The 24,564-nt window shown below is 41.1% G+C and overlaps 1 protein-coding gene across 2 annotated transcripts in view; it reads right to left on the bottom strand.

Annotated features, from left to right (window-relative positions):
* Nucleotides 1-24,564, bottom strand: part of LOC144612662 (myosin-IIIb-like) — a 250,549-nt gene that overhangs the window by 137,028 nt on the left and 88,957 nt on the right. For both annotated transcript variants that reach the window (XM_078451161.2, XM_060621589.3), the window contains exons 6-8: nt 14,714-14,818; nt 14,370-14,469; nt 11,288-11,364 (exon numbers count right to left, since the gene is read on the bottom strand). In XM_078451161.2, coding sequence (XP_078307287.1) covers nt 11,288-11,364; nt 14,370-14,469; nt 14,714-14,818 — 282 coding nt within the window. The remainder of the gene's footprint in view (nt 1-11,287; nt 11,365-14,369; nt 14,470-14,713; nt 14,819-24,564) is intronic.

Raw genomic sequence — 24,564 nt, forward strand, 5'->3', positions numbered from 1 at the left:
GCCCAAAACCAAGGGGTGCCTGGGTGGCTCAGTCGGTTAAGCATCTGACTTCGGCTCAGGTCATGATCTCACGTTTCGTGAGTTCGAGTCCCGCATCGCGCTCTGTGCTGACAGCTCGGAGCCTGGAACCTGCTTCAGATTCTGTGTCTCCCTCTCTCTCTGCCCCTCCCCCACTCACGCTCTGTCTCTGTCTCTCAAAAATAAATAAATGTTAAAAAAAAGAAATTTAATTCACCAAAACCCCAGAAATGTGTCACTTATTCCTAATTATGTGATAAGCCCCATATTCAAACTCAGGACCGATGTTCACTGAACTCCTTTATGAAAGATAAATCAGTGTGCCCCAATTTCTGTATGTGTCTTCAGTACTCAAAAGGTTCTGAATCCATGTGAGGACACAGCAAGAAGATGGCATCTATAAACCAGGAGGCTAGCAGGCCCTACCAGATACTGAATATGTTGACATGCTGATCTTGGACTTCCAGCCTCTAGAACTGTGAGAAATAAATGTCTGTTGTTTATTTAAAAAAAGAAAAAATGCTCTAAAGGAGCACATTTGCTTGGAAACCCAGGATAACCCCACTGCCCTCCTTTGTTCCAGCAGCTTCCCCTGCTGGATGGATGGGTGCTTAGAAGGGATCTTAGGATTCATTCAGCCGCCTTGGAAACTGAGGTCCCAGAGTAGGGAGACCTACTGTTACACAGCTGGTTTGTGGCCACACCAGGAGCAAGCTCCATGGTTCCCCCACTAACTTCCCGACTGAGGCATCTCCTGAGAATTCTTACTAAACAGAGAACACTGGGTCATTGCCAAAGCCATTTCAGATAGCCATAGCCACAGTAACTTCCATACTGTGAACGTGTAAGCACACCTCCCACTCACACAGGTAGATTTACTGCCACCTCTTGCTTCCTTGCTGCCCCTTTCCTTTGCCAGCTAGTGCTCCATTTCTGCCACAGTACAGTTAAGGAAATAAAGAGCAGCAGTTCTACAATTCAGTTCATTGTACTGCTTGTTAGGTCAGTGAGGAAACAGATTGAGAAAGGTGAAGAAACTTGCCCAAAGTCACACAGCTAGTAAGTAATAGAACTGAAGCATGAGCCCACAAATTTTATTTGATTTGAAGCAAATCGAACAGAATATCTGAATGCTCTAACATTCATAAAGGCATATCTCTTTATTTGCAAGTAGTCTCTGGATTTTGTTATCTCACAGGCTGATATCACCATGCAAACCAAGATGCCCTTGGGAATGTCAAACATTCCTACCAGAGAGTGATTTCCTTTAACTTTCTAAAACTATAGACAGGGTGGAAAAAACCTGGGACATAACAGAGCACCACAAATACTAGTCTTCCCACCCTCCACCTGATCCTTCCTCGCCCTACCCCAAGGCTCCTCTAGGATCCCAATCCTAATGCTGAATGGGACCAGCCTGCCTTTTCTTCCTTCTGACAGCTCAGTGACCATCAGGCAAAAGACAAAATGCAGAGTTTGGCCTAGGCATGAATTCCCCTTCATGGGGCTGAGCCCCTGGGCCCTGGGCAGGGCAGTGGAGGCATTGATAGGAGGGTAGCCACCAGGTAATTTGGGACTCGGAGCTCAGGAAGAGCTGAGGCCGGCTGTGACATTCCTTCAGCAAACACTTCTGCCCCATATGAGAACAGTTTGAGCCTTCTCACCTCACCAGAAAGGGGTAGGACAGCCTGCAGAGCTCCAAATGTTCACAGAGGCCAATATTTTGATGTTTCTTGCTCAGTACTGAGCAGGGGAAGGTGGGGTGGAGGGGATATGAGGCCTCTGCTCTGGGCCTCACATGCTTCTGCACGTCTGGAAGCTGAAGCTCTCAGAAGGAGTCCTATATTTAGACCCTCCAGGAGGAAGGAGATGATATGTCACCACCACCTCCAGGACCAGCCCCCCACCTCTGCACTGACATATGACACATGACTCAACTTCCCCACAGAGCTCCAGCTGAGAGGGTATCTATTGGTGGAACTGAGGTTAAGGCCAGGGCCGCACTCAGTCATTTCACCCTTGCCCTGGGCCCTTCACTCCCCAGAGCCCCAAGTATCTAGGCTGTGCTTCAGGGTTCTTTAAGGTAGAACCACTGTGGGAATACAGGCAGGGTCAGCCCAGAACAAGAAGGAAGGGAATCCCTCTGTTTCTTAGAAGCTGACATGGGAGTCTGAAGGGAATCAGGGAAGACAAGGCTACAGAATCTCTGGAATGAATGTTTTGGGGGAAGACACACAGGTCTACCGGCCAGTGATCTGGGTTCTAAACACCTCAGTTGAAACTCCTGACCAACCAAGGCCTGCATTTCTTACAGTGATGTGACTGGCACATGGGATCCCAATAATCCCCAGCCATTTAAAACCGAGTCCAGTAAAAATGGCCTTTTTTCATCACTTCACCCTTACTGAGAGAGATCATATCTTCATTATCAGAGGAACACCAGAGCCATGGAACATGTGAGCTAGAAGACACCTTTCCCTCTGTAAAATGTAAATGTTCTCTGAAAAACAGAAGAGACCTGGAAGCAGAAACTACCCAAGACAATCCTTTCTTCTTACAGATGAGATCAAGTTTAGGGAGGAGTGGTGTTCAGGCAGTATGTGCCATCATTTTTTAAAGCACTTAACATGCCAGGAACTGCACAAAACATGTTCAGTACATCATTTAATTTTGTCCTTTGAAACTGTTTTCTTTTCCCTTTCTCATTTTACCTTTTTTAACTTCCCATCTTACTAATCATAAATAGTAACTTGCTGGAGGTAAGTAGGTATCTATCATTTGCTCCCAGGTCTATGTGACTCCAAAATTTGTGCTCTTAACTTTTTTACCCAAACTGAAGCCATATTAAAATAACTGAACCACAGTTTTTTAAAATGAGTGGCAGACATAAACGTAAAATCCAAATATTCTAAATTCTGTTCTGAAGAACTTTGTCATTTTTTTCCCCAGATCCTTCCCTAGGGCATTAAGCATATTGGCTTCTAGTGTCATGTTGAAATATTACATTTTTCTCAACATATTAGAAAGGATAATTATAATTCTTATATAAATAATTTAAAATTGAAAAGATTTATATCTTATCTGGTATGCTGGTGGTCACAATTAAACAGTTTGCTCTAGTATAGTGGTTAAGAGGAATAATTCTGGAGCTAAATAGCTGGGTTCAGGTCCTGGTGGTATCACATAATACCCTGCTCAAGAACAAGAATAGTACTTTCTGTAACTCATTTATTTCATCTAAAACATTGCATGGTAATAGCACGTACTTTATGGAGTTGTTGTGAGGATTATAAATGAACTAATTCATATAAAGCACTTAGTAACAAAAGATATCTACACTCTTATGTTTATTGCAGCATTATTTACAACAGCCAAGATATGAAGCAACCTAAAAGTCTATCTATAGATGAATGGATAAAGAAGATGTGGTATTTACAGACAATGGAGTATTACATGGCCATAGAAAAGAATGAGCTCTTGCCATTTGTGACAACATGAACGGACCCAGAGGGTATTATGCTAAATGAAATAAGTCAGACAAATAAAGGCAAATACCATATGATTTCAGTTACAGGTGGAATCTAAAATACAAAAGAACAAGGGCACCTGGGTGGCTCAGTTGGTTTAGCACAGCACAGAGCCTGCTTGGGATTCTCTCCCTCCCTCTCTCTGCCCTTCACCTACTGTCTCTCAAAATAAATAAACTTAAAAAAAAATACAAAAGAACAAAGCATACACAAAGCCATAAATACAAACAACAAACTGGTGGTTGCCAGAGAGGAGAGGGATAGGGCAATGAGCAAAATGGGTGAAGGGGAATGGGAGGTACAGGTTCCAGCTATAGAATGAATAAGTCATTGGAATGAAAGGTATAGCATAGAGAATATAGTCAATGGTATTTTAATAGCATTGTATGGTGACAGATGGTAGCATAGTGACTGTGGTGAGCATAGCATAACATATAGAGTTGTTGAATCACTATATTGTACTCCTAAAATTAATATAACATTGTGTGTCAACTATACGTCAAAAAAAAAAATAAATCATTTCCTTAAAAAAATAAAAAATAATGCACTTAGTACCTGGTGACTAGTAAGCACTCAATAAATGCTAACACTTATCTGGGGACCAAACCCATTAGCTAGAGCTTAGGGAACAAAAAAATGATAATAACGACAATAATAACATTTTAGTTCTATAGTGTTTTATGGCTTTCTGAGCCCTTCGACACAAAATATCTCATTTGTCATCTCTCGTCTTGGCATGCCAAAGGAAATAGCATTATCGTATCATTTAGCTAGGAAAGGCATAATTAATGAAGGCAAGAGTGGTTGCAAAAAGCCTGTGATATTTCTGCATTGGTGTAAGCTTGTCGTTATGGCAACCGTCCCCTGCCAACGACCCTTTTCCAAGCAGAGAAAAAGACCCAGTTTTGGAGCCGTCACAGCACATCTGTTTCTCTGCTCAGCTGATTAGCTCTTGTTTGCAACAATGAGCAGATGGAAGTAAAAACAAAAAAAAAAAAATTTTTTTTCTAAAAAAGAAGCAAATGTTTCCTTTATCCACAAGTCTGCTTTCTGATACAGAAACAGACCTTTAGCGGTTTTAGTAAGATGCCAAGTAAACTGAATCCTTAATATATGGGTTGCTTCTCTCACTGGTAGGACTACAAAGTGTAGTCAACTACAAATTACAGGTGATAGGTCCTTCACGTATGTCTTTTAAAATGATGTGTCTCACACTCCAGAGTATTCTTCCGCTCTATCTCTGCAGGTCTTTGTTGTTTGAGCTGTCTCAGCACACATTTTCCACACTGAACACTCTGTGTGAATGCATTAAAGTGAAATAGTACAAGGCTGGTGGGCTAGGAAACCTGAATTCTAGAACCAAGACTGAACTATCTGAACTATCACAGAGAATAGCCTCTCCCTGCCTTAGTTTCCTCATCTGTCAAATGGGACTTGCCTGCCCATGCTCTCAGAAAAGCCAAACCATTCCTCTACTTACTAGGTATGTGAATTTGGGCCTGACATCTCCTATACACTTCTTTGAGCCTCACTTTCCTCAGTGGTAAAATGGAGAAAATAATGTCTAATATAGAATCAAATAAAATAATGTGTTAAATATCCCTATCCTAGTTCCTGATACATTGATGGGTCCTCAGCAAGTGAACGTTTCCTTCCCACCATACGCATGTTTAGCAGGTACAATATTCAAACTGTCTGACATTCAGCTGGAGCTCTTCCTTGAGGTCCCCTGCTTGCCAGACATTACCTGCAGGTGTTAGACCATTAGGAGATCTGAGCTCCCAGGGAAAGAGACAGGCACCTCTGGTGGCCGAGGAGCACTCAAGGGGCCCTGGATGCCAACCACTTACCATCCAGAATGGAAGTCTTTCAAAAATTTCCTAATCAGCACGCCACACCTATGCATACCAGTTACTATAAGGCATAATTTTAACACAGTCCACAAATGTCCCCCATAAAAACAATAATGACAACTTTGGTCCTTTTTCTTTAGTTTCAGTCATTTACAACATTCAGTTTAATTCTTTGCTATGTGTGATGGTGGGAAAGGAAGACGGAGGATCAGTTCCCCCAACCACCCCCCTCCACCATCATCATAAATAAACATAAAGTAGGCTTGTGTCCCTTTTTGCTATAGCCCAGGATATTACCAGGCAAGTATATGATGCAAACACTAGCTGAGCAATACCAATCCTGACAATGGGCATGGGTTCCAGTTCAGTGAGTCAAACATACAGATAGATTCTGGTCACTGTTACTCACCTACCTACTCAGTGTCCCTGGGAACACAGCCTGGCAGAGGCTTGGATTCTTACATATAAAGGCAATATAATCATGCCTAACTGGCATCCTCACAGGTAGGTGTGAGCACTAAAAAAATATATTTGTAGGGGCACCTGGGTGGCCCAGTCAGTTAGACGTCCGACTTCAGCTCTGGTCATGATCTCAAAGTTCACAAGTTCGAGCTGTGCGTCAGGCTCTGTGCTGACAGCTCAGAGCCTGGAGCCTGCTTCGAATTCTGTGTCTCCCTCTCTCTCTGCCCTCCCCCACTCACACTCTGTCTCTCTCTCTCAAAAATAAATAAACATTAAAAAAAATATATCTGTGAAAGTTCTATGCAAATGTGCAACACTATTATGCATATTATTTATTATAAGAAATTGGCTGTCAGGAGACAGTAGAGGAGAAAAGAGACAATAAACATAGCTAATGGGAAGACTGCATTAAAAAAATATACATGTCTAAGATATAGGCTAAAGTAAGAATCAGGGAGACCAGAGGCTCAACGTATACAGAGGGGTTGAAGGAGGTCACCAGAGCCAAACATCTCAGGAGATAAAATTCTTGGCCAGAGATCAGGTAGGACAGAACAAAATTCTGAAGGTATTAAGCCCCCATGTGGGAAGGCAATATGTTATGCTGAGTACATCCAGTAAGAACGATGTTTGCCTTAAACACCTGAGGCTGAGAGAGAACAGTATGTATGTGTGTGCACACTCATGCGTGCATGTGTAGACAGTCAAAGCTGAACTCTCTAAGCTAATACCTGTAACATGCAAACCTGACCTGTAGGTTCCAAATGACTGACTGATTCCCCTGGAAATTTGAATTACTACAAAGCAGGGGTGCTAAGTATTTGGAGGGCTGTTATGGGTTGAATTGTGTTTCCAAAAAAAACATTTTAAAGTGCTAACCCTCAGAACCTCAGAATGAAAACTTACTTGAAAATAGTTGCTACAGATGTAATTAGTTAAGATGAGGTCATACTGGAGTAGGGTGAGCCCCTAATACAATATGACTGGAGACCTTATAAGAAGATGGCCATGTTAAGGCAGAGACAAAGAGAGTGCCATGTGACTACAAAGGCAGATATTAGAGTTATGCAGCCACAGGCCAAAGAATACCAAAGATTGCCAGCAAACTGCTAGAAGCTAAGAAGAAGCCAGAAAGGATCTTGGAGGCTTCAGAGGGAGCACAGCCCTGCTGACACCCTGATTTGGACTTCTAGCCTCCAGAACGAGGAGATAATAATTTTCTGTTGTTTTAAGCCAAGTTGGTACTACTTTGTTATGGCAGTCCTAGAAAACTAGTATGGAGTGGACAGTCTTTGACTCCAGGACAGGAGAAGAACCCTCTTTAACTTCTTGGCTGACCACATGATCAGCCTCATGGAAGTAAAGGGGGGTGTCTATTTGTACCAAAGGTACTTTCATTGGTGGCTACTGGAATGCTGGAGCTACTACTGTCCCTCAGATACTCACAGGCAATGTTGCCACGACTGCCCCCAAGACAGTCCCCAACAGTGAAGCCATGCAGCTTGCAGCAGTCACAGCCTGGATTTTGATGGCTTTACTGAGCTGCTGAACCAACACACTCTGCAACCACCTACCTCTTGCCTTCCCTGGGTCGTAGTACGTTACCAATATACTCAGTTTATAAAAAATTGTACTGATCTTGACTTTTATTGATTTATTTTTTTGATCTTGACTTTCAGATTAACCCTTTTACTATGCTAGGCAGTATTTCCCCAGGAGCATTGCTTCCAAGTACTATCACCCTAAGAGCACTCCCTAGAATTTTTATTCTATATGGCTGAGTTGATACCGCTTTTACCCAGTATTTTTCAACTTTAGTAGTATCCAAATGAGACAGTGAGAGGAAATAAGTGGAGAGTGTTGACAACATAAGAGTCAGTTCACACTACAACTTTGAGCTGTCCCAGTGAACTATGCGTTTGGACTGCTCATCAACATTTGGTTGTGGTATGGTCACATTCCATTAGCTACCTGGTTTGTAGTACAGCCTATTAGAATTAAATATTGAAGTTACTCAAGCTGGTGAAATAAAAATGGAAACAAAATTGGGAAAAGAATAAGTCGGTTCCATTTCTCAGAATTAAACAGGATCAAGGATCTTTCAGCTGCATTTGCAAAATAAAAGCACTGGTCACCTGCAATTATTTCATTCCCCTGGTATTGGCATTGCATACATTGTTGCCATATTTAATCTAAATTTTTTTTTAACGTTTTATTTATTTTTGAGACAGAGAGAGACAGAGCATGAACGGGGGAGGGGCAGAGAGAGAGAGGGAGACACAGAATCGGAAGCAGGCTCCAGGCTCCGAGCCATCAGCCCAGAGCCCGACGCGGGGCTCGAACTCACGGACCGCGAGATCGTGACCTGAGCTGAAGTCGGACGCTTAACTGACTGAGCCACCCAGGCGCCCCGCCATATTTAATCTAAACACCACTTATTCACACTAGAGAAGTAAATGTATATTAAGATCAATATGCTATGCAGGCCATCACTTGAAGACAATGTTCATTTCAACCACTACTGATTATACTTCCAAGGACTGCTCTTGACCCAAAGCCTTGCTCACCAGGGAGAGCACACGTTTGTGGAATTGAACTGACTAATGGAAGACTGTTCCTGTGGACACATTTAGGGAGAAATAGGAAGCAAAAAGAAGCCTTGTTGGAAAAAGTAATTCTCCATTTAGAAAAAAAAAATGTGATAGGGGTTGCCTAGGTGGCTCAGTTGGTTAAGCCTCCGACTCTTGGTTTTGGCTCAGGTCATGATCTGATGATTTGTGATTTTGAGCCCCATGTCACGTGAGACCAGGCTCCACGTCACACTCCGCAATGACAGTACAGAGCCTGCTTAGGATTCTCTCTCTCCCTCTCTGTCTGCCCTTCTCTGCTCACTCTTTCTGTCAATCAAAATAAATATACTTCAAAAAAAAAATAAGAAAATAAAAATGTGAGGATTGTGCAGGCTTGAATCCCAAGAAGTGCAGCCTAGAACTCAGAGCATACTGGGCACCAGCACACATCCTGAGAGAGTCTTTGAGGCATGCACGAGCAATTGGGCACTTGCTCCTGAAAGGTACTGTCGAGGTTTCCACACCGCAATCTGCGTACTCCTCAACTTGACCACTACAGCAGGTAAGATGGGACACTGGCTTTTCCCTGCTGATAACACAACCAGCTCCAGACAATCTGGGCAATAGAAGCTCACCACAGACCACAAAACTGCCCCTTACAGAAACAGTCCACATATTTTATTCAACGTGGCTAAAACTGAGAAGCCACAAACACCTCATAAGAAACGTATGAAGCCAAAGGCAGGCTTCTCTTATTCACATTGTGTGATTCTAAGAACACCAGCTTGCTGTTAGAACAAGAACAATATCTTCTGTGTTATGCCACCCTAAATGTGAGTTGAGTGGCCTCAGTTATGCTTTCCTTCAATAACAGATCAATCAAAATCTACAGAGAAATTTTTTAATACTAGTTGTAAAGCCTCCTCAAACTACCCTCCAATTTCATCTTCTCCTTTGGCTTTTTTTAACCAATGGATTCATTCATCCAATAGAGGCTTATGAGCACCTACTCTGTATCAAGCACCATGCTGAGAGCTAGACATCCTAAGACCCTACCAACAATTACAATGGGATGATCACGGTGTACTAATGGAGACTAAAAGGTTGCAGTGGAAACTTAGGGATAGGAGCCTCAGTGTCAGCCATGCATTAGGGAAGGTTTCTTAGGGGATAGAGATGCATTTGAGCTGAGACTTGAAGACTGAGAAGGAATGTTTCAGGGGTCTGAGGCCTGCTCCAGAAGATATAGCAATGCGTAGAAGGGTCAAGATGGATTTGGGATGAACCTGTTCACTACTGTTGAGGCTTAAGAACAAGTAAATTGGGGAACAGTAACCTGAGATAAGACTGGACAGGTAGACAGGGGCTGGAATATGAAGGGCTTTGTTTACCATCCAAAGGAGTTTTGACTCTGTCCTGCAGTGTTATTCAAAGTAGGGTTCACAAGGTCCCTATGAAAATTCTTATGTTTTTGTTTCTGCTGCAGTGATGACTTTATTAGTAATAAAATCAGAGAACAGTGATAAAAACATATTCCAAATATGGATGACCATTTGCCTCACAATTTCAGTGCCTGTATTTATGTTTATTATTAAGTTGGCATAAGCCAAGAGACATGTACCAGTTAGAGACCAAAGGAGATGCCGTTTGAACAAAGATCACCCTAGCTGAAATAGAGTAAAGTGGTGGGTCACCACATGGTACAGTACTAAGTATGACAAAATAACTCAAAGTAATTTGTACTGTCACACTCTGAAACATACTTACACTGCAAAGGACAACTGAGTTTCACAAAACAGTGTCATTTGTCTCATTAAATTAAAGGTACTTATTTGAATGATATTGGCTTTGTAGTTTTTTAATAACACATTTTTTCCTTTTAGGTTCATACATCTATAAATATAAGCAGTAAGGAGTTTATATCTAGTTTCATGTTTTTTAAATCCTACTTAAAAAACATTTAAGATTTAAGTAAACCCTGGAATCTGCAGGCGTTTTCTTTTTCTCTAAAATGAGCCTGTCCATTACCCAAGTATGAAAGAGAGGACCATAGACAATGGCGAGCCACTGAAAAACTATGAGCATATTGATGTGAACTGATTACTGTGTTAGGAGACCTCCCGTACAGTCACACAGAGGAAAGACAGCCATGGGGACAGAATAGATAGAAAGACCTCTAACGAGATGACTGCCTGAGTCCTCTTATTAAAAGCACCCATTTGCTTAATCCCAGAGACCGGCTCAGGGCACAGGCCTCAGTATGGTGGAATTAAATGCTGACCTGGCAAGCAAAGCTGTATCAGTATTTCAGGGTATGCCTTATCTAGTTGGAAAATTCCCCAAACTTCTACATGCATCATCTCACAGAGGGTTCTGTGATGATGCCAGAACCAAATTAGGATCAAATCCCAGGTTTTGCTAGAGAGCCAAAAAAGTACACAAGAGAAGTTGCTATGTACCTGGTAGCAAAAAACAACCAGGACTTCTTCTGTATATGCTGCTGTAATCCATTTGGAGCTGAAATCTTTCTCTTTATCAATAAGCCATGTGTTTGTGGGGCTGCATCTATCCAGGGAAGGCAACTTTTTCTAATTTACACAAAGGCTGGGTAAACTTGCCAAGCCATGACCCTTGGAAAGGGCTGCATCTTCTGGGGGGAATACCTTTTTCTAATTGCATGAAGGTACCCTATGGGTTAGCTGTGACTAAATCCTGCGTTTTTGAGATTATGTGTCATCATTATCACTGACCAAAGCAGAACTTACAGTTCTGAAAATTTTGTGAAGTATATGACTTTCCCATAAAAAGGCACAGTATCAAGGTACTCAACAAACACAAATAAGTGCCTTCTGATTACCTCAGGGGCCATCCAGAACGGGGTGCCAACAGATGTGTTTCTCCGTAGACGTGTACTGGTGAGCTGAGCTGAGACACCTATAAGATAAGGGTATCGTAATTCATCAGTGAGCAGAGGATGATGCTAGACCAGAGGCTGGCAAACTTTTTCCATAAATGGTCAGAGAGTCGATAGGTTTTGCGAGCCACATGGTCTCCGTCAGAACTACTCAACCCTGCCTGTGGAGAGCAAAAAGCAGCCACAGACAACACAGAAACAAATAAGTACAGCTGTGTTGCCATAAAAATTTATTTATGGATGCATATAATTTTCACAAGTCATAAAATATTCTTTTCATTTTTTTCCCTCATTTAAAAATGTATAAGTCATTCTTCTCTCACATGTCATACAACAGGAGGCAGATCAGATTCAGCTGAGACACCGTACTTTGCCAACCATCGTGTGGAAGCATTTACCACTCTACCCAAACCACTAGAATAGTTTGTTTTCCTAATGAATGTTCCTATCTATAGTGCTGCAAAATTGGAATCAAAAGAAAATATCAAGAACTAAACCCAAAATATCTTCCTATTACATTTCCAAAATATTCCAGGTGATTTCTCTCTTAAAGTGGTGCTTCTTTTTACAGAGGAAGAAAACTGGCATGTATTATCTATAATAGAGTATCAGTATAGACATAAAAACTTTTTAGTCCCTTATCTTACCTAGAAGCCTGGAAACCTGGCAGGACAACCATGTCAAATGGAAAAAAAAGTTGACTAATAATATTATTATCTAGGACTCAGTGCTGAGGACCTGAATTTTAATGTAATTCCAATGTATTTTATCTATTTTAGTCTTCAGACAGCTCTCTTCTCTATACAAAAGGGAGTGAAGTAGAAGCACAGATGTGTTGGATTAGTAGTCAGAAGACTTGTTTTCCATCCCAATTATGCCTTTTCCTAATTGTATGACCTCAAACAGACTCCCTCACTCTGAGCCTCAATTTTCTTATCCTCAAACTGGAGATAATGATACCTGTCACACCTAATGCCAGGGTTCTTCTCCTTCTTCTTTTTTAAATAAATTTTTAAAGTTTGTTTTTATTTGACAGAAAGACAGAGAGCAAGCAGGGGAGGGACAGCGACAAGGAGACAGAATCCCCGGCAGGCTCCACACTGCCAGTACTGGGCCCAATGTGGGGCTCAAACTCATGAATCGTGAGATCATGACCTGAGCTGAAGTCAAGAGTCAGACGCTTAACCAACTGAGTTACCGAGGTGCTTCCATAAGGGTTCTTCTTAAAGATCAAATATGAAAATAAATGTGAAATATTTTATAAATTGTACAGTATTTTACAAATATAAGGTATTCTTTTATACCAAGCAGAAATCTAATGTAGGGGTGCCTGGGTGGCTCAGTTAGTTAAGCATCCTACTCTTGGTTTCAGCTCAGGTCACGATCTCACAGTTCATGAGGTCAAGCCTGTCAGCATGGAGTCTGCTTGGGATTCTCTCTCTCTCCCTCTCTCTCCGCCCCTCTCTGACTCATGCTCTCTCTCTTTCTCTCTCAAAATAAATAAATAAGCTTAAAAAAAAATAAAAAATAAAAAAATCTTTAATTAAAAAATAAAAGAAATCTAATGCAGCCCTTAACATAATGACAAACATTGTCATTAATGCTTGTTGGTGATGAGAACTTAAAAACCTGAATCAGGCACAGATTTGCCAAGGACCCATGCCTTGCTCTGGGTGGGTGGTTGTTGTACTGGATGCTTGCATTCTCTTTATTAGAAATCAAAAGAGGGCTCTCTAAACTCTATTGACCATGGATAATTTGTTATTTTGCCAAGTTCTCTACTGTGATTTTGCTTTAAAGAAAAAACTAAACTTTTCTGTTTTTAATTGCTAGAAATTCCTTTTCCAGCAACTGGAAGTTTAGGAACCTTCTATTGGCAAGATAGGAGACTCATTTCAAATCACAAAACTGGTAAGCAGATAAATCAGCATTAATCCCCATCCTCATCCTTCTAGGCTCTTTCCCTCACAATACATTCACTGCCCTTGGGATTATGTGTAAAATGCATCTCTGATGTTATCCATAGGACATCCATAAGGTTACACCATTCCTTATTCAGAAAGAGGAGCATAAGACTTAAACAAAGTGCCCCTTTGCTGTTTTTCTTTGCTTGTTGTTCTTTTAGTAAATAGATCAATACACCTAAAGTAACTCCATTTATTTTTGAGAAATTTCTTCTGAGCTAATCATTCACATTTTAACACTGAATTCCTACTTAACAAAAATATAATGCATATTCAAAATCATCAATCTTTTCTCCTACTTTGTTGACTTTGATAAAGAACATTTTAAAAAGTGCTTCTGTAAATGTTTTCTCATTATTTGTAATAATCATACTGAAGTACTAACTGTTGTTGAACACATTTAGAAGATTAAACCATTCAATAAACTTAAAAAGGAAAACCAAATGGTTTGATGGTTTGTGACTATCAATACATGAGTGTTGCAAGGAGATTTTAATAGGTCTCTGGCCTTAGGTGATATTGCTCTGCATTTCCTCTCACATTTCCATTTCCTCTTAATGTTTCCAGTTCAACCAGCCTCACATGTAGCAGCAATAATCACAATTTAGAGGGATGTTAGCTCCCAGACCCAAAGGACTATTTTACCTTCTGCTCACTGGGAATAAGTGTGCCTGAGGCTAGAAAAAGTCATTTGAAAGACCAAACTGCTTTCTCTTTTCATATGCAAAAGAAGAAATGACGAAATGTAAATTATAGACAATCGCCCTGAGATGCAAAATTCTTCCCAGAAAACCAAAAAGTTTTTCTATCAAATTTTTCTTTTAAAACACTTTTATTTTCTATCTTTAATAAAACTGCTTCTAAAGCTGAAAACAGATTAACAAACAGCATCTCCTAGGGTGATCCATCTGGTAACCCCCCCACTCTCCAGTCTGTGTTTGACTGGAAAAGTCCCTCAGCCTATGGATAGCAGAGAGGCCCCAGTCTTCTGAGATTCCAATAAATTGTCGCCTTGGGCTAAACTGCACACATCAAGAAAACAAACGACAAGCAGTCATTACCAAAGTCAACGAGCTTAACTCCTCCTTCTGTTGTCAGAAGAATGTTATTCCCCTTGACATCACGGTGGATGATTCGGTTATTGTGCAAATGCTGAAGGCCCTGCATGGCATCCCACCACGACCAAACAACAGGAAAGAGAAAGGGTAAATTTGAATGGTTATTTAAGACAATTTTTACCCTACTATTAAAAATCCAATCAAAGTCCACATTTGGTTACACCTCCTTGCTGTTATGCACCTTGTATATTATAGGGCCATTTCCACTTGTTAATATGCAATGGTGATCCCGATAGATTACAAATTGTCCCCTCTGACGTCATCCCCAGCTTGATGGACATTCTTACCAAGAGGGCCCCATATAAGATGTATGAGATCATTGCTTCATCCAACCGCTGGCCGCACCTGAGTAGACCTTTGACAAGCTCGGTGACTGAGCCCCCATTACACAACTGCAAGAGGGAGTGCCGAGGAGAGAGAGACAGCAGAGCACATACAAAAGAAAAAGAAAAAGACGTTAAGAAGAAAAGCTAATTATTGACTTGATGTAGTAAATTTACAGATCACAAAACTCCAGGTCAGAATAATTAAACTTCAGATTTAGATTACACAAAGTACATGTCTAAAAAGTTGATTGTCAAGTGAAATATAAAAGTACAAATTACTTAGACATTTGAAAGAGAAGGCATATGAGTAATCATGGTGACTTATTGGATACTTTTAATTTTACATGAATATTGCCTATTTAAAAAAAATAAAAACATATGCATTTTAAAGATAAGAAAAGATGGGAAGAGGTAAAGATGGATGCCGTTGCTACTGGGAGGAAATAAATCTCAATTCAAAACTTCCTGTCTCCAGGGTTAGCACTGCAGGCATCAGAAGCCCAACCAAGCAGCTCTTTCCAGAGTTGCCATTGCATGTCAAATTTATGGAATGGAGTTGCCTCATATGTGCATTTAACCTTCTCGTATTCAACCCTGGGTGTTCAGCAACTTTATGCCCTTCTTTTTTTTCTGTAATTAAAAATACTGTAAAAGTAAATCTTACATATTTGCTCTTTGTTATGTATTATATATTACTGAGATTTGAGAGCACATGAACCAGGCATACTATACTTTCATGGAAATGTAAGGGTTTTCAAGGATAATTTTTACTAACTGTAGAGGTCAATATACAGGTTTGGGCTTGCTACATGCTGTCTTAAATCAAAGGTTCTTAATTGGTGTGAGCAGGACATGGAAATACCTTGAAATTGTAGGTATGCATGTTGTATATGCATCTTGCATTTTTTCTACTGAGAAAATTCAGAGCTTTCTTCAGATTCTCAGAGCAATCCTTTCTCTTACAAAGGTTAAGACCCCACTTTAGACCTAAGTTTCCTCTGGGCACTTTGTCTAAATTTTGGGAAAGGTTTAACTAGTGAACATTGGGGGGGGGGAACAGGGGTCCCCTGGGTTGTGGCTGCTTGAGTCAAATGGCTTTTGGTAAACAAGGAAATATAAATGGGCACAGATTAGCACCTCTCCTAAAAGAAGACAACTCTTAATCTAACCAAAGATGTAAAAGATCTGTATGCTGAAAACTATAGAAAGCTTATGAAGGAAATCGAAGAAGATATAAAGAAAGGGAAAAACATTCCATGCTCATGGATTGGAAGAATAAATATTGTCAAAATGTCAATACTACCCAAAGCTATCTACACAGTCAATGCAATCCCAATCAAAATTGCACCAGCATTCTTCACGAAGCTAGAACAAGCAATCCTAAAATTCATATGGAACCACAAAAGGCCCCAAATAGCCAAAGTAATTTTGAAGAAGAAGACCAAAGCAGGAGGCATCACAATCCCAGACTTTAGCCTCTACTACAAAGCTGTCGTCATCAAGACAGCCTGGTATTGGCACAAAAATAGACACATAGACCAATGGAATAGAATAGAAACCCCAGAACTAGACCCACAGCCGTATGGTCAACTAATCTTTGACAAAGCAGGAAAGAATATCCAATGGAAAAAAGACAGTCTCTTTAACAAATGGTGCTGGGAGAACTGGACAGCAACATGCAGAAGATTGAAACTAGACCACTTTCTCACACCATTCACAAAAATAAACTCAAAATGGAAAAAGGACCTGAATGTGAGACAGGAAACCATCAAAACCCTAGAGGAGAAAGCAGGAAAAGACCTCTCTGACCTCAGCCGTAGCAATTTCTTACTTGACAAATCCCCAAAGGCAAGGGAATTCAAAGCAAAAATGAACTATTGGGACCTCATGAAGATAAAAAGCTTCTGCACAGCAAAGGAAACAATCAACAAAACTAAAAGGCAACCAACGGAATGGGAAAAGATATTTGCAAATGACATATCAGACAAAGGGCTAGTATCCAAAATCTATAAAGAGCTCACCAAACTCCACACCCGAAAAACAAATAATCCAGTGAAGAAATGGGCAGAAAACATGAATAGACACTTCTCTAAAGAAGACATCCGGATGGCCAACAGGCACATGAAAAGATGCTCAACGTCGCTCCTCATCAGGGAAATACAAATCAAAACCACACTCAGGTGTCACCTCACGCCAGTCAGAGTGGCCAAAATGAACAAATCAGGAGACTATAGATGCTGGAGAGGATGTGGAGAAATGGGAACCCTCTTACACTGTTGGTGGGAATGCAAACTGGTGCAGCCACTCTGGAAAACAGTGTGGAGGTTCCTCAAAAAATTAAAAATAGACCTACCCTATGAACCAGCAGTAGCACTGCTAGGAATTTACCCAAGGGATACAGGAGTACTGATGCATAGGGGCACTTGCACCCAATGTTTATAGCAGCACTCTCAACAATAGCCAAATTATGGAAAGAGCCTAAATGTCCATCAACTGATGAATGGATAAAGAAACTGTGGTTTATGTACACAATGGAGTACTACGTGGCAATGAGAAAGAATGAAATATGGCCCTTTGTAGCAACGTGGATGGAACTGGAGAGTGTGATGCTAAGTGAAATAAGCCATACAGAGAAAGACAGATACCATATGGTTTCACTCTTATGTGGATCCTGAGAAACTTAACAGAAACCCATGGGGGAGGGGAAGGAAAAAAAAAAAAAAAGAGGTTAGAGTGGGCGAGAGCCAAAGCATAAGAGACTCTTAAAAACTGAGAGCAAGCTGAGGGTTGATGGGGGGTGGGAGGGAGAGGAGGGTAGGTGATGGGTATTGAGGAGGGCATCTTTTGGGATGAGCACTGGGTGTTGTATGAAAACCAATTTGACAATAAATTTCATATATTAAAAAAGAAAAAAGAAGACAACTCTTTATCAAGATAATAATACGTGAGGATCTATTTTACTCTAATTATGAATATCTGCAATGTTTTAATAAAGGGTGAGTAGATGTTTTTATTTTACGTGTGTATCATTCCCTGCTACATATATGGCAGATACCTTGCATACACATTAACAATCAAAATTACCTGGAACTGAATCTGCCCATTTTTTACCATTTAAATTGCTCATAAGCAACAGTATGACTAAAAATCTAATACAGAATTAGCAGTCTTTAAAATTACAACAAACTTACTATCAGGAACGATTTAGGAGGCACCCTGAAAACAGTGAAATGCACTGAAGGTGACAAAAGTCCCATCAGTTTGCAACTGAAGTTCCCTTGGAATCTACTCTCTACCAATGTCAGGTGTAACTTGTCATTCAACACCAATCACTCTGATGGCCCTAACGTTGAGTACCAGGGTAATAATGGTTTCCAAAGGATTCCTCATTCTTTTGATTCTATGTTTTATGTGACCCTGAAAGGGCAAATAACATTCAATATTCAACCTAATATCCTTTTGGGCAATGAATGCATTTTTAGTACCATGATTTGTATAATAGTCTTAAAAGCTCAGCTTTCTTTCACCAGACAAAAATAATTTTCTAGAACTTAATAAACTAGATTCTACATTTCAAGGAACAAATACTGGAGAACTGACCACAGAATCAAATGGTGATCATGAACAACATAGGACGTGACATAAGGGAAGTTCTCAAGAAAAAGAAAAGCCCTTCTAAAGCTGGTGGCACAGAGCTTAGAGAGCTTGAGAGAACAAGGTTAGAGTGACATTGCTCCCTCTTGAGGGGTTAAATAAGGAAACAACTGTAATAAAACTTTAATTTCTCATGACCCTCTTTCACTCTATAAATCTTTCAATCTATAAGGCTTCATGACAACAAAGAGGTGTCCATGTTGAGCAGAAATGGCAGCAGGGCAAGGTGAGGCTGACCAAGGCTGGGATTTTGATAGTTCCCTACAGCCCACTCATGACTTGCAGAAGATTCAGAACTTTATGCTCCATTTGGAGACAGGGACAAGACTAGAGGCTGAATGAGAAGGACAAAAAAAGTGAGGACCTCATAACAGGAAGGAGTATCAGGGACCAAGGACATAGAGAGATACCAAAGCCAGACGGTACGGGGACTTAGGGTTCACCACACAATTCAAGGCCCCTGTCCTCAATGTTATAGCTTTATCTGAGCATCTCCTGTACCCAGATCCAGGTGCCACCCAGGGAGAAGGGAAGAGGAAGAAGAAAAGAAGAGGCTCTAAAAAATTTAAGTCCTTACCCAAACGATTAAGCTTTGACCCAGACTGTGAAAATGGGATATAAACAGAATCTGCCCCTTTCCAAAGAAGTCACTCCATTGGACTAAGTTTAACAGAATGAATTAAAACCAGTTGTCTTCTCTAGGCAGGCTGGGGGCTCAAGAACAAAGTTGAGTTCAGTTATTGAAAAGAAATTTACCTCTTTGTTCTAAATAGTTTGTGACTGTCCAGCTTATGACCCATTACTCATTCATGAATACAATATAGTCCCTGCCCTCAAAGAGGTCACCACCAGTAATGGACACATGAGTAATAAGGGTATGGCATGTGGAAGCAGGGGTGTGCTTAAGGGAGTGTGGTGGCACAAAAAGGGAATGGTGGCGTCTCCTGAGATAGAGTGAGGAGGAGACAGTTGGGGAAATCTTCTCAGAGGATGTAACATTTACGATGACTTTAAAGGAACAAATGAGTTTACAGCAGGTGGACAAGAAAGGGAAGGGCATCTATCATCTATCATCTAAATACTGAGCTACTATTAGAACAAAGGGTGCCAGAATCCTAGGGCAGGGAGATGGGGAAGGAAGGTGGGGAGCAGAAATGACAGGTGTGCCCTGCTAAGGAGTATGGGCTTTATTACTATACACACATGTATTACAACACCATAATAGATCATTAGATAGGAATGGTAAGCTATGGCAAGTTTTAGGCAAGAGGTCTCTGTTCAGATTCGTATTCTACAAAGACCAGGGCAGCAGACTGGAGAGCAGACAGAATAGGAAGACATCAGAAACTGAACACCTGCTAGGAGGTGTTGAAGCAATCAAGAAAGGCAAGGTCAAAAAGCAAAAGTCATGAGGATGAAGATTCAGGGGCAGATACAGGAGGCTTTTAGGAGATAGAATCTGCTGTAATTTCTGACCAGCTGGATGTAGAAAGTAAAGAAGAGAGCCTAGGAATCTTGTGAGACTAAGGAAAACAGCAATAAAGTTCTTTGATCCTCTAAAGCCAAAGCAGTAATAGGAGTACAAGGTACTATAACCCCTTCATCAGAGCTCCCCTCAGCCTGGCCCCTGACTCAGGGAGGCACATGCTTTGTTGAATTGCAAGTGCACTATTAAAATTCTACTGAGAGAAAATTTAATTAAATGCTGGGTGATGATCCAAGCTAACTCAACCCTGGAATTTTTCCCTGAAACCTCATTTTAGTATCTCCTGCCCTACTTTAACAGTGGCCACTTTTGCAACAGAAGCCTATTCAGCGATATTTTATAAAGGTAGCCAACTTACAAACTTTCTTCATAGCTCTAGAACCTGTGAAGAGATTAAGAGCAGCCATTTTGTCAGCAGGATCAAAACTGAGCTGTGGATTTAAAAACAACAAAAGGATCTTACTGGGTAGGTGCCTTTTGTTCACTAAATGTCAGAGTTTAAGAGCTGTGTGACTTCCTGTGCTTCACAAAAACATACAATTAAACTGTTCAGGGCCCCTTAAGAGGAAGCTGTCCTGTGAAATTGAAAAGCTCCCCAGCAAAGTTTTAAAGGGCAACCTGTGGGTTACAGAAAAAGGACTGTGGGTACCTGGTACAAAAAAGGAAAGCAGGTACACACTGACAATTGTCCTACCAGTACAAATGTTCAGTGAAATGAATATTTTAAAAGCATGACAAGGAATTACATTTACCTGCATTAAATAAATAATCCCCTTAGAACTGTAAGAAGGCAACCGTGCCTCCCGCCCCACCCCTGAATGTTGGCACCTGCAGCCCTTCATTCCCACCCACTCTGCCAGCCATCAGATTCAAACACAGAGGTGTGTCACCATCCCTGCTTTCCTCCCTATGCCCTCAGCATTCAGGAAATGTGGCAGCTGGATGCATCTAGAATTTAATGAGCATTTTGCTGCAAACCAAGAAAAATAGAAAAATCATTTATGTACCACATCTATTTTCCAAAACACCGTTGAATATTGATTCAATCACAGTATGTGCACTTGCTAAGGTGGCCATAATTTCAAGCAATAAAATGTTCCTTGCTCAATAAGCCATCAACTTTCCTCCATGTTATTAAAGAATGGCCCATGCAGTACAATCAACAGGCCTCTATTCTAGTCAAAGCTCCAACTTGCAAAGCTCCAACTAGATTCTGTACTGGCATGTTGATTTGACCTAGTCAGATTGCAGAATTCAGAGGAATTTCTCTTTGGTGCCCTTTTGTTCAGTGGATTTTATCTTTCAGGTGTGTTAGGCTCTACAGAGGGCATAAAGCAAAAGATAAGAATTGTCAAAACTACTGAATAAGATGCCTCAGGAAGCACCCTGTTGGACACCGTCCATCTCTCAGTAAGTCCAGAACAACATACTTTTCCTCCACACTGTTGGGGCAGATTGTGTTTATTTTGCTGACACCAGCTGAAGCCAATGGCTTGCACCAAGAAGAATGAACACTGTGTCACTTGCAACTCTAGAGTTCCAGTCACAGTGGAGAGATGCTCCCACTCTGAGAGGCAGGTGGGCCGCAAGACTCCCTACTTCCATCTTGTCTCTCTCCAGGGTGGACAGGGTCACTGTCACACTTCAAACTCTCCCTTGCTTTCTCTGAGCACAGACAGTACATGTACATAGGATGCAAATTCCTCTCCACTCCCAGGGTTCCTATAGCTTCCTTCTGACGCCCAGCACTCCAGTGACTCTCATTCTAGAACCCCACCAGAGGCTGCTGTCTGAAGCAGTGCTTGCTAACCATCTCTGGTCAACCCAAAGTACCAGTCTTAGGTTCCAACCCATCAGAGCCCTGTTGCAACCCTGGTTCGTTCACATGATAAACTTGATTCATGCCACAATATCAGTGGGTGAGAACGGCTTTAAAGTATAACACTTGCAATGAAATTCAGGCCTATCCAGGACTTTCTAGGGCCTTAAATAGAAGCAAAAACTGGACACAGGTGTCTCCCTCCCCACCCCCACTCCAACCTGGCTTAGTTATTGAACTTATACACAAATCTCCGATGAAATAAAACAATTTTTTAAAAAGCTAATTATTTTATCCGGTTTTATAAATATTTTACTTTACAGCCTCATTTATGTGCACTAAACTCCAAACCATTTCTTTTAAGTTTAACACATGATTCATATTGAAATTAACAGTTTCTATCTGCTGAACATTTTATGCTAAAAGGGAAAAAGAGAAAATATAGTTTATGCCTTAGCACATACTAGGTATTTTTTCTGAATACCATGCTTTTCTTTTTTTTTTTTTTTAATTATTTTTTTTTTTAACGTTTATTCACTTTTGAGAGAGAGAGACAGAGGGTGAGCAGGGGAGGTTACAGAGAGAGACACACAGAATCTGAAGCAGACTCCAGGCTCTGAGCTGTCAGCACAGAGCCCGACATGGGGCTTGAACCCATGAACTGCAGATTCATGACCTGAGCCCAATCAGATGCTTAACCAACTGAGCCACCCAGGCGCCCCGACCATGTTTTTCTTAAAGGTCTAAATTCTTATTATATTTCATTTAGGTGAGAGATAATAGGAGTTACGGAGTTTTAAATTTTAATATTCATTTCGATGAAAACTTATTCACAAATTTTCCAAAATGTTATTATGTGTGTTTTCTCTCCACACCTTTCTAATATAATAGGTGTCTGTCATGAAAGAGACCTTTGGTTTACTTTCTGCTAACAATTAGTAATGAATTTCAGCAATGACATTTTTATTTGCTTTTGTTTTCAGAGTTGTGATGATTTAAGGGGGCTATTAATAACATTTTTCTGTCCTCTCGAATTGCTCTATAGAGTAGCTTCTCACTGGTCCTTTCATCTCATTCAGCAAGGAAAGAGCAAAAGTAACATAAATTTAATCTCAATATACATAATATGAACAATATTAAACAGATCATAAGTTTATTGTGTGAGTCTCCTAAAGCTTGCCTTGAAAAACTTCAGATAAAGCAAAATAATGAGGGTGCTATGTAGATCATCATGGTCTTCCTGCTGTGTGTGTGTGTGTGTGTGTGTGTGTCCAGAAACTGTTTTGCTCCCAGCCAGAGAAGCCAAGTCTATGTTCCCAGGACTGGCAGTGCCACAGGCAGCAGCAACACATGACGGGAGACAAGTTCTCAAGTGTGGTTCTCCCTCCAGTTCTGCCATGTCACTCCTTCCTGGGCCTCTGCTCTTCAACTGAATACCAGGGGACTGACCTAAAGAAAGGTCAAGGCCAGTTCTAGAAGCCTAGGAGTCCCTTTTTCTATAAGCATATTATAGGCACTGGACACACCCAACCACCCAGCAGCCTGACACAGATGGCCCATTCAGGGACAAAAAAGACTAAGGATATCTGGTTCCCCATACTACCAACTTTGGCATGGGCCAAAACAACTTGCAAAAAGCATAAATGTCAGCATATTGTATTGCTGGTGTATGAATAATTCAGTATCACGGGGCAACTTCATTACCTGTCTGTGGTCACCCTGAAAAAGCAAGCACCTGTCAGGGGAGCATTTGCATGAGGCTTAGTTCATAGTTCTGGGCTCCTTCTCGTCTTTTTTTTTTTTTTTTAATTTTTCAACGTTTTTTATTTATTTTTGGGACAGAGAGACACAGAGCATGAACGGGGGAGGGGCAGAGAGAGAGGGAGACACAGAATCGGAAACAGGCTCCAGGCTCCGAGCCATCAGCCCAGAGCCTGACGCGGGGCTCGAACTCACGGACCGCGAGATCGTGACCTGGCTGAAGTCGGACGCTTAACCGACTGCGCCACCCAGGCGCCCCTCGTCTTTTAAGGCCATGCCCAGCCCTTTCTGGCTGCCGTGGCCATGCCTGAGGGGCTGATGTTCAATATCCTCATCAGGAAGAGCATTTATTCTCCAGGTGGCCACAGGCCTGAAAAGCCTACCTGCCTGCCTGGTCACATCAAGGGGCGGCCTCTTTTAAAGTCCTGGAAAATTCCTGGAAATTCCAGTTCTCCATGTCTGAACATACAGCCTTTTTCAGTCAGGGGGTGAAAATGAACTGAAACTAAGATTTCTTGGTCACTGTACTTCCATTATTAAATTGCAATGAGATTTAAGACATGGAGATCTTAGAGAGCTGAAGAAGAATATAATCAGACACCCTAGAAACAATACTTTCCATGTTCTAAGAAAAACAGCATTTTAAAAATTAATGTTGGGGCGCCTGGGTGGCTCAGTTGGTTAAGCGGCCAACTTCGGCTCAGGTCATGATTTCGTGGTCCGTGAGTTTGAGCCCCGCGTCGGGCTCTGTGCTGACAGCTCAGAGCCTGGAGCCTGTTTCAGATTCTGTGTCTCCCTCTCTCTGACCGTCCCCCGTTCATGCTCTGTCTCTCTCTGTCTCAAAAATAAACGTTAAAAAAAAATTTAAAAAAAATTAATGTTATTCTAGAGCTCACTGTCCGGATAAAATATGTTTTCAGGGAAGGGGTAGGGAATAATAAAATCCAAAAGATGATACTATGAGAACGTGATATATGACAAGCAGACAACTAAATAGACAAAGATGATCTTTGAAAACCAAAGCCACTTACATAGTCATATTCTGAGGAAGGCAATTGATACGACAGAAATGTACAAAGTGGTGTCCCTGCA

This window comes from Panthera onca, chromosome C1 (genome assembly GCF_046562875.1).
Source record: "Panthera onca isolate mPanOnc1 chromosome C1, mPanOnc1 haplotype 2, whole genome shotgun sequence".
NCBI lineage: Eukaryota > Metazoa > Chordata > Mammalia > Carnivora > Felidae > Panthera > Panthera onca.